The sequence below is a fragment of the Anopheles marshallii genome, chromosome 2, assembly GCF_943734725.1.
Source record: "Anopheles marshallii chromosome 2, idAnoMarsDA_429_01, whole genome shotgun sequence".
Taxonomy (NCBI): Eukaryota; Metazoa; Arthropoda; class Insecta; order Diptera; family Culicidae; genus Anopheles; species Anopheles marshallii.
In genome coordinates, this window is record NC_071326.1 from 64,655,377 (window position 1) to 64,666,409 (window position 11,033).

The window sequence follows — 11,033 nt, forward strand, 5'->3', positions numbered from 1 at the left end:
GAGCGTATGGCACAGGCGTGAGAAACGGCAGTGGCCACATTTTTGATGCATCCTGAGGAGCAGCCCCGTTCGGGGCATGACCTCCGAACGGAATATACGAGAGATCGTTGATTTGTTTTGCAGTGCAGCACCACGAACGGCAGGTATCAAATATGTTGACGCTCTTACTTGCGCTTGCATCACAACAAACCTCCAACTTACCAACGCAGAAGCTAAAAGTGCAACCGGAAGGTTGAAGTGTCGTGCTGCACGGTGCGATAAGCTTAAATCACCTTTCCATCGTGCCTTGCACGTTGGGGATGTTGGAGAGCTTGTGTCCACAGTGAGCGCTGTGTACTTTTGTCGGGTTTTTTTTTTGTATGCTGTGCAGGCAGAGGTGCATCACTCATCTATTATCGTAGTTTGCTACCAGTATCATTATCTTGAAAGCTTCGTTTATTATCGAAATTGCATGACATATTTATTTTCCTAATTGCTAACCATTTTTTTTTTCAAACATCCCTTGATCTTCTTAACACCTCGACCATGCCGTGTAAACTTCTGTTTAAATTTTAGTGAACTGTCAATCTGACGTCCACGTGTGGTTAATGGAAATGGACGTTATTTAGTAAAACAATTCTTTTCTTTGGTCTTTAGTCAACTAAGGGTATCTATGTTTAGTTACTCTTTCCATATGCTCTTTTCATTTACTTTCATTATTTATTTACTTTCCGTTTTGGTGAATTGTTTTCCATTTTGCATTGTTTCTGTTTTCAGTGTAAACGTTTTTCCCCCTGCTTTCATAAGCCGGTGGTCCATTTCCTGGTCCGCAAAATAGCAAACTCCACTTAGAGAAAACACCAACCACAAACGCATGACAAAACAGTGCGGTGCACACGAGCGAACAAATCGTCTTCACTGCGCAAAACCAGTTTCACAATGTGCAATGTGCTTTTGTTGTTTTCCTTCAAAACAGCCGCCGGTGGTGTGAAGGTGAAATAAAAGCATCCGACATTACGAGCATAATTTCAACACCCGAAAAAGGGCAATTTGTGCTGATTGCAAACCTGAACCACGGCACACTGGCGAAACGTTGCCCGAGCTGCGCCGCGCTCATTCGGTTTGGCAACCCGGCCGTATCGCGCGCAGGTGACGGCAAACGATGATCGAGGTGTGATGCCCGTCGAACGGACAGAGATCGGCAGTCGGCCCCGGAAGCTGTGCACAAAAGATTCTTCGTGTCTCTCATCTAGTCGCGCGGTGCGAGAGCTTCGCAGGCCATGGTTCGAAAGCTCTCAGCGCATGGTAGCGAGCGCGTGATCAAACTGCTGATCGTGCACGCTCTTGTGGTACAGGTTTGCGGCGCTCTCGCGAACGGTCGCAGTTTGAACGTGTGTATAGGTGGCCGGAATGGGTGGGGGACACACACAGTGTGGCAAGGACTGGATGGAGCGAACCAAAACCGGACGGGTTTATCCCGCGAAACTCGCTCCGTTTATCTCAGTAGCAATAATGTCGTTGGCTTGATCGAGTGTCCGTTCGTGTCGCTGTTACCGTGGAGGGAGCCTGTACACATAGCGGTGGCATTTAAGCATCGAAGTACTGAAGACGGCTGCCCAGTTAGGTGGCACTTTCGGTTTTTGTTTTCTAGGGAGTGGAGACTTCCCCACTGACGGTTTATTTGTTTATATCAATAATCTCGGTTCGGGGTGTTACGGTTCCAGTTACGGTTGCTCCATTTTTGTTTTGCTTGTTTTGCTAAGAATAGTTGTGTGCGACCCCTCCAACGGCTGTGTGGTGCACCTGTGGAAGAGTACGCTGTACCATAAACGAGTACAGCACAAAAGTACGCTTCACGCTTTGTGACGCATCCGTGGCGTCCGGAAGTAGTGAGGCGAACAACAACGACAAAAAGTTACAATACAAAAGCACAACTCTCCCTCCCGTACCCACCCCCCTTCCAATAGGAGTGGGTTTGCAGTGACAACCAAATTGTCAACCTCATTAAAGCGTAACCCACCGTACCGGTGTGGTGTGTTTTGTGCGTGGCGTTTAGATCCGCAACCGACGGGCGTTTTCGGCAGTTCCAAAAGCCCCGTGCCCGGTGCACGAAAAGTGAAGGGAAACGGACGCTAACGTTAGGCGCAGATGCCACAAAGTGGAATGTGAATCAGAGGGTCGTGCCGAGGAGCGCGCGAGTTCGGCCAAATATTTTCTACGCAAAGAAGCCAACAGACACGGTGCGATACGCTGCAACAGGTTGCAACACATTCTCCTGCGTGGTGCAGAGTGAAGAATCGAAATCGAACTGCTACATAAGAATGACCTCGCCGAAGATGTTGGGCTTCTTGCCATCGGGCGCAATGTTATTGCTGGTGGTCGTGTCTGCAAACCTTGGCAGCATCCGGGAGGTGGTGAGCGACCCGGTGACGGAATTACCGGCAACATCGTCAATGCCACCAGCTATGCCGGTGGCGTACAACGAAAACAAGTTTCTTAAATATCTGTTCAACAAGTACGGCAGCAAGGGAGTGATCTCGTTCGAGGTGAGTCCCAGGGTAGCTGGATGTTGATGGCAGGCAGCAATTCGAAAGGCTCCGCAAGCCGTGTGCGCCCTTGATGATTATGATGATGATGATGAAGGGTGTTATTAGACGACGTTGAATCGCACACCGATTCTTACGTACCAATGCGACCAAGATGCTAAGATGGTCAAAATATTGCATTAGTATCTCCATAAATCTCCGTCCACTGACAGGTTTACAGAGGGTAAACAGTGGCGTCATAATACACGCCGTCTGCGTTTGCGTCTTCACTTCCTATCTAGCTGTTTGCTGACACGATCGTCACGACGATAGTGGAAGACAGTTTATAACCCAGAAATGAAACTTTACAGCCCACCTAAATGCATCCCACAACACTGACCGTCGTTTCCTTCCCGTTATCTTCCCACCCACCCTGTACATTTGCTGACAGGGTTTAGAGCATCTGATGCATAGCCTTGGACTCGGCGGTATAGATTTTACCGGTTCGCACACCCTGAAGGAGCATCGCCCGGATGGGTACGATTTCGGTGACTACGATATTTATGGTGGCGTGAGTCAACACGGGCACGACCACGACCATCATCATCACGATCATGATGGTGATGGGGCCGAGACACCGGTACCACCGGTGATAACGTTCGCCAGCGCACCAGTGATCCCCGGCGATCATCGGCCCCAGCCCGACCAGCGTCCAACGGAGCATAAGCATGAGGCGGAACAGCATCCAGCCAATACCGGTGTCCGCACAGCACCGCGCACCGGTACTGCAAACAGTACCATCCCGCGATCGGTCACCACGGTGGCACAGGATAGCAAGGCGTCCGGCGCAGATGATGATCACGTGTGGCAGGAAATTATCTTTAAAGACATGCACGATCCCAGGCATCGCCATCCGCGGAACAAAAGTAAGTCGTAGTATCCCGTTTGTTAGAACAGCAACTAACTAGCGGAAACAGCACCGGAGCTGGTATTAGGAGCTGCCCTATAAAGATAGGGATGTAACATTGCTCTGCAAAAGCAAAGCGCTCTAAGTATGCAAAAAAAGAGCCCCTCTGTGGTTGACTTGGTATTTAGGTCAATCCCTCGGAATGATGTGTGCCGTAGGATATTGAAGAACCACTCAGTAGATGATGAGAAGCGATTAAACCTAAACGGCGGTTGTCAATTGACGCTCTCTCTGTCCGTAGACGAACTCACTTCAATGTTTGGTCATTTCGTCTACCTACGCGCGGTGTTTAAGCGGTACCGTGATCTTGTGCTAATGTGGCTAATAAGTAGAACTAGATGGATGTCTGGACCGAAGCACGTAGCCGCTGGCCACTGTTGATACCATCCCTGATAAGCCGGAGAACCGCTCGAGTGGTTGGTGTTGTTGCGAATTGCCAACGAATGTCAAAATCTTTGCCTTGCCAGCCCAAAACAGCATTTCGCTGGGTAAGATCTCGATAGCTAACCGCTTGCCGTTGTATGCACAGTTGTTTAACAGATTTATTTCGGGTTTCTGTTGCGTGTACGTGTGCAGTTATGAATAACTTAATTATGAAGCACGTTGTTATCATGCCCACTTACATTGTAGTGTGAACACAGCACACAGAACACCGTGGCGATATTTATACAACCTGCTGTAAAACAATCCAAGACGGATGTCCAACAATGCACCACAAAATAATGCATAATGGGTTAGACATAATGCACCACGGTCCAGATTTGTGATCATACAAGGTCCACCAAGTTCAGTGAACGGATCGGGTCGCACGATCGTTTTCGGCATTTGCTTGCTGGTGGATGCTGATTTTTTTTTTCTATCGATACTTTCTTTTCCGGCTTTCTCTTTCGGCGCAAGATACATTTTTGCATCTTCCCAATTGAGTTGATCATGGACGATTTGCTATGACGGGCGTTTGACACATCCAAAGCAAAAGGGTTCACAACAAGGATTAGGCGTGATGGTTTTTTTTTACCTCTTCGGTGATCCAATAGTCCGGCCCCTTTTAATACAAATTTGTGTGTATACTGCTGCAGTAAATTCCAAGAGAACTTCTCGTTCGCATTCTTGGTAGGAATTCCACGCTGTCCACATTCCTGACCGTGTGATGCTCGTCACGCAAAGAATGTTTCTTATTGCCTATGCAAACCACACTCGCTTGCCGCTCGCAGTAACGGAAAGCTCTAGCCATCGGATAGAGAAATTCGTATGCAAAACACATCCCGTTTCATTCGCGTATGGCAGAAAAATTGATGGCGTGCAGAATGTATCGGCAGTGAATGGGGATTTTTTGTTGGGATGGGAAATATCCCATATAATGTTATTACTATAAATAGTTTTTTATTTAGCCTAGGCACAGGAGCTCTTTTCTGATAGAAAGGCATCCGTAGACAAGTAAAGCATTTAAATATCGGGGAACATTTTGAAAGTGCCTAGTAGTTACCACCGTTACCAACGTGTAGCACCGTATACAGTAGTGATGAGATTTTCGATCCGAACGTGCTCGGTTCGTTCCGTTCCTGCTATAGGACGATCGAATCGAGGTGCATAAAAATTAACAAAACAAGTTTTTTTTTTATGCACCTGCATGTTGTTCGTCTTGCGAAGGTTATAACGTTAACGGTTACAGGCAGATACGCTTGTATAGCGGATCGTTCTAGTCCAGGAAAGAACCTTGTTTCTCGAATTTCCGCGTATGTCGAAACTCGGTGCAAAATCCTTTTTTTTTACTTCCTTTTTTCACTTTCAGGCAACTTTTTATTTGACACAAAGACAAGTTTTATTTGACAAAGGACAGCATTTACAAACAATTTTTCACCTTTTTGCCAATATTTCCTCCACAACTGTCTATTTTCCAAACATCGCGTACCTTCGAATCCGCAATATATTGATATTGAGGCTATATTCTGTAATGATGTGATGTGGAACTGACTTTTTCTAAGATTGGACAGAACTACGGAAAAGATTATCTCTTAAGGGACAAACTACATTTCTAAAGCATTCCTACGGCTGTAGTGAACGGTTGTAGTTGCGATTGATTCGAAAATTTTATATTTTGAATTTTTTTTCAAGCTCACACAATTATGACATATTTTGTATTTCCTTATTTTCCATGTTCACTCTCATGGGCATAACAATTTCATGGGTAAAACATATTTATTCACTTCAGCTAGGTTGTTAAAAATTCATCTTCTGTTCAATGAATTTTTGTTCATATATCTGTAAGAAAAAAAAAGGTCGATAGTAGTTGCGAAGAATTCATAGTAGCATATTTACACCCGAAACTTTTTTGTAAACCAAAAACTGTACTAATGAATTTTTCTAATGTTTTGAATTATTGCATGTTCTTATGTATAAAGTGGATTCAACGAACCTACTCCGTTCTGTTTCGAAATAAAATTGAACATTCCCATCACTACCATGCAGCAAACAACTAGCCTTAATGCTTATTTTTATTTGAAAGTAATCTGCATTATATATGCAGATGCCTGTAAATTAACCCAAACAGTAATTTTAACAACTGTTCTTAATTCATTCATTTTTATGTTTGTGAATTTTTATGTTCATGTTTTGGCCATATTCTTTTCTAAGATTTAAACCTCAAGTGATATAATAATTGATAAGGCCTACCGTTTCTAGTAAAAAAATATTCACTTACTAACCTCCTTATCCGGCGCTACAACCGCTTCGCGATCTTGGCCTGCTGCAGGAATCCTCTAAACCACGCGCGTATTGAGTGCCTTCGTAGGTCACGAAATGTGTCGTCCGGTGTCATTCTCGTGACGTGATCAGCCCATCGCAGCTTGGCGAGTCTGATCCGCTGTACATCAGTGGGTTCACAGCCGTACAGTTCATAGAGCTCGTCATTGTAGCGGCTCTTCCATTGTCCTTTCACACATACGGGGTCAAAAATCCTTCTGAGCATCTCTCCTTTCGACAGTTTTGGACCAAGTCCATGTCATAGAGGCGTATGTGAGTGCTGACACCATATAGGTTCTATGTAGTCCCAGCTTCGTTCGTCGCGACCGGTGTTTTGAGTGGAGAAGTTTCCTCAGACTGTACTATGACCGGTTGGCAGCCAGCACCCTAGCGCGTAATTGAACAGCCATTTTATTGTCGGTGCTGACTTTTGACCCAAGATGGGTGAAGTTTTGGACGACTTCGACAGTACGCTCACCTATTATTAGTACGTCACCCCTGCGTAAGTTAGGATTTGTTAGCAGTTAGCCAAAAAAAACTACTTACTTTTACTTAAAGTTTAAAATATAAAACAGGTCTTTTAGTAAATTTTTACCACTACATGAGACTAGCCGAGTTGAAATTTGATCTATTACCTTCAGCCAGTGTTCTAAAAAAAACTAAGTATCAATTATACTTGGTGCCATCTAAAGTACCTAGAAGTACCTAAACACAACGCAAGTGTGCCATTACTATACTCTTGCAACCGGATCTGAGGGCTTGCAGAAATTTACAATATTTATTCTGTGTAGGATCGCATGAAATCAGTAACTGTTTGTGTGGAAAACAATAATCATCTCCAGCGCACGTGGCCCGTTTTGCGAATTGTTGTACCGCGTTTAACTATCGTTTAAGTCACCGGGTGAAATAGCGGTACCATGCCCGTAGGTGCGATCGTGTATGTGTCGCTTGGGACGGCAAAGGCAAATGAGCGATGGAAAGCAATAAAACCGGAGTAGATAAAATAAAATTCTCCATTCTCTCCACCGGGTCTGGGTTGTTTACAATCCATTGCGCTAGGCGCAAAAGCGCTAAGAAGTTGGGAGCGAGGAAACAAAACAAAATATTAAAAAAAAACACACGGTTGAAGATGATGTTTCCCCTTACCGTGCGTATTATGGCGGTTTTGGCTTCACGAAACCGGTTTCATGATTTAATGTAGCGAGGTTTGTGGTAAACCCAACGTTTGACCGTCGGCATCCCGGCATTGTGCAAACAACGGGTCTGCCGCACTCCGGCAAATAATTCCCCGTTTCGTTCAAGTCTTCTGAAGTGATTATTTTCTCATTTCGCATTAGCATTAGGATTGTGGGGGATAGGTGAAAGGTTTCTGAGGAGGGAAGTGTATTTTCGTCGAGTGTATATTCACCCGGAAGAATATGCAAATCGTTGATTGGAAAACAGTTTTTGCTACATTTTTGTTTTTCGTCAAATAAGGCCATCAAGTCGCCGAAAATGTGCTCTCGAATAAACCGATTTTGCTGAGCAATAGTGAGAGGATATGTTAACCCATTTACATCCCAGGGGTACGCAATGCGAATCTGAATAGCATGAAACGGTGTAATCCTTCCTGAAATGATCCAAAACGGGGGGCAAGAACAATATTTTCATTTGGCCATCTTCAGAACTCGAGATATCTCAGGAAGGAAAATTTAATTTTTCCATACAAATATATAAACTTTTGCTTTGTTTTTTTAATCTTTTTGAATTTTGTTTCAAAATAAAAAAAACAAGCTGGGTTGGGCTGGATAATATTTAGTTAAATAAAAATAGTATTTTTGCGTGTGATATTTTATCCGCTGCGATATAATGGATGGTTGGTTGGTTATGGTTGACTTTACTATTTGAATGGCTTGAGTTAACTTGAGCTTGAGCATAACAAATAAGCTAATAATCATCTATTTTGCTTGCGAGCTATAAGAGTGAGGCAAGAAATTGATAATTGATGTTAATAGCTCTCCTATTCCGTTTCATAATTCCCTGCTAGATGTGCCCTTCTGTTTGTCGCCGATGTCTATCGTCCATCTGGTGATGGAGGAGCCGCTACTTGCCAAACATCACAACATCCGGAAGGCAAGATCCCTTTCACCCGCGCATCCCGTTGCAACGCCGGCAGACGACGAGGTGGATCCCGATGCCCGCATCGAAATTACACCGTCCGAGTTCAAGGATCTTTGTCCGGCATTTTTGGTACAGCTGGATCAGCGCGCCTGTTCCCAAAAGCTGCACAAGGAAGCCAATCCACAACGGGAGAAGAAAGCATTTTCGCAAGGTTTGTTAATGCCGGCTGTGGAACCATGTGATTCCCAATTGCGCGTGGGAGCTCTGTTCTAACCCGGACTTCACTGCTCTTTTTGTCCAACAGCATGGATCTACGCCTCCGCCTGTGTGCTGATCATTTCGCTGTGCGGTCTGGTAGGAGTGGCGATGGTACCGCTCGCTAAATCCATCGCGTACGATGACATATTGCGATTTCTCATCGCGCTCGGCGTAGGAACGCTATGCGGGGATGCACTGATGCATCTGTTACCGCATGCACTGCTGCCACATGACGATGGTGATCATCATGACCATCCACACGACGCGCTCGATCACCACGACGGGCATGATCATTTGGCGGAAACTCGCGCCATGTGGTTGTGTCTGTGTGCGTTCGGGACGGCAGTCTTCATGTACAGCCTGGAGATGATATTGCCGCTGTTTCGGGCCGGGGATGAACATTCACACCACGGCCATTCGCATGCGCACACGCAAAGCTCGAATCGAGTGGAACCGAGAACGGTGCAACAGTCGCAGCACACTAACAATCATCACGCACCCAACCATCGGAGTGATGACATCGAGCTGGATATGGCGGACGGCACGAAAGATAAGGAAGCCAAAATGATGCTAGAGAAGAAGAGCTCCCGCAAACCGATGGCAGCGGTTGCGTTTATGGTTATACTGGGCGACGGTCTGCATAACATAACGGACGGTTTGGCGATCGGAGCAGCCTTTGCTGTCGATCCGGTTACGGGGCTGGCCACCTCGTTCGCTATCCTCTGCCATGAGCTGCCGCACGAGCTCGGAGACTTTGCGCTACTGCTGCAAACCGGTGTTAGTATTAGGAGGGCAATATTCCTCAACATTGTTTCCTCAGTTCTCAGCTTCATCGGTAAGTTGTTGGACGTTGGCGTGGCGAGTAAAATTGTTGGGAAACAAAGTAATTTAACATTTCTTTTGTACATCGCACAGGCATGGCCCTCGGATTGCTACTGACGGGTCTTCACGAATCGGTCGTCAGCTGGATATATGCGGGAACGGCTGGCACATTCCTGTACATTGCACTGTCCGATCTGGTGCCGGAGATGCGCAACGATGTAGCGAAAAGCGAGAAAAAGTTGAAGGTGATTTTGATTCAGCTCACAGGCTTAACTTTAGGAGCTATCATCATGTTGTTGATTGCGTTGAACGAGACAGGTCTTCGGAAGTTGTTTGATTAGTAGGATTGTATTAGATTCAGTATTGTAAATAGCGTTAGAAGAAATAGATTGTACTGTTTTTTTAATTAGTGAGTGATACATTGTTTGAACGCCCGCTTAAACAAAGTGGATATCAAAATAAGAAAGAACTCCTTGCTGAGCCTCATCAATTGAGTTACCGATTACAGGGTCGTATTATGTAGTTATATAGTGAAATGAAATAAATTAAATTAAACAATTTTAAAGTTTGTGAATGATTTTTTCGAGTTCAAACCGTACGTGATCCCCTGCAAACTGTAAATTTCGCAGTTTGAATTTAGTAACGCATCGTAACGCACAGCTGTCAAACTGGTTGTCAAATCAGCTGTCGGGGCTGTTTATTTACATTCCGATGCGTGTGCTGATCAGCTGTATTTCGAATTGCTAGAGATAAAATTCCTTCATTATGTTGGATAAAGTGAAGCACATTATTTTAGTACTATCCGGTAAGGGTGGTGTAGGAAAATCTACCGTCAGCACACAACTTGCCTTAGCTTTGGCGGAAGCAGATCACAAGGTAAGTCACACGAATAAGCACAAGCTTTCTTATCAGCTTGCCCTATGCCTATAAGCCCTAACTAAGTTCTGTGCATCTTTTTCCCCATCGCCATAGGTTGGCCTTCTCGATATAGACCTATGTGGACCCTCTGTGCCCTACCTGTTGGGGCTTGAAGATCAAGATGTGCACCAGTGTGATGATGGCTGGGTGCCGGTGTACACCAGTGCCGAGAAAAAGCTGGCCGTCATGTCCATCGGTTTTTTGCTCAAGAACCGTTCCGATGCCGTCATCTGGCGGGGACCGAAAAAGACTGCCATGATAAAGCAATTTCTGGAGGACGTGAATTGGGACGAATTGGATTATCTTATCATTGATACACCACCGGGAACATCCGACGAGCACATCACCGTGATGGAATGTTTGAAAACAGTCAACACAGACGGTGCGATTATAGTGACTACACCGCAAGAGATGGCCCTGGAAGACGTGCGCAAGGAGGTAACGTTCTGCAAGAAGACGGGCATTCACATTCTAGGGATAGTCGAGAATATGAGCGGTTTCGTGTGTCCCAACTGTTCAGAATGCACTAACATATTCTCGTCCGGTGGTGGACATTCGTTGGCGGAATTGGCAAAGGTACCACATCTTGGCACGCTGCCAATCGATCCGCGTGTCGGTGAACTCGCTGGTACGGGTAAGTCGTGCGTAAAGGAGCTGCCCAACTGTACCACCACCGAGGTGCTGCAGAAGATTGTTCGAACGATAACGGTTGGAGCAGAATAAAA

The 11,033-nt window shown here is 45.4% G+C and overlaps 2 protein-coding genes across 2 annotated transcripts; both read left to right on the forward strand.

Annotated features, from left to right (window-relative positions):
- The first annotated feature begins 2,342 nt into the window (after nt 1-2,342).
- LOC128707915 (zinc transporter ZIP6) lies at nt 2,343-9,731 on the forward strand. Its single transcript, XM_053802873.1, has 5 exons — nt 2,343-2,525; nt 2,956-3,430; nt 8,237-8,521; nt 8,615-9,403; nt 9,484-9,731. The coding sequence occupies exons 1-5, from the start codon at nt 2,343-2,345 to the stop codon at nt 9,729-9,731; spliced, it is 1,980 nt and encodes a 659-aa protein (XP_053658848.1).
- Nucleotides 9,732-10,155: 424 nt separating this feature from the next.
- Nucleotides 10,156-11,031, forward strand: LOC128707812 (cytosolic Fe-S cluster assembly factor NUBP2 homolog). Its single transcript, XM_053802770.1, has 2 exons — nt 10,156-10,266; nt 10,363-11,031. Exons 1-2 carry the CDS (start codon nt 10,156-10,158, stop codon nt 11,029-11,031), a joined length of 780 nt encoding a protein of 259 aa, XP_053658745.1.
- The last annotated feature ends 2 nt before the right edge of the window (nt 11,032-11,033 follow it).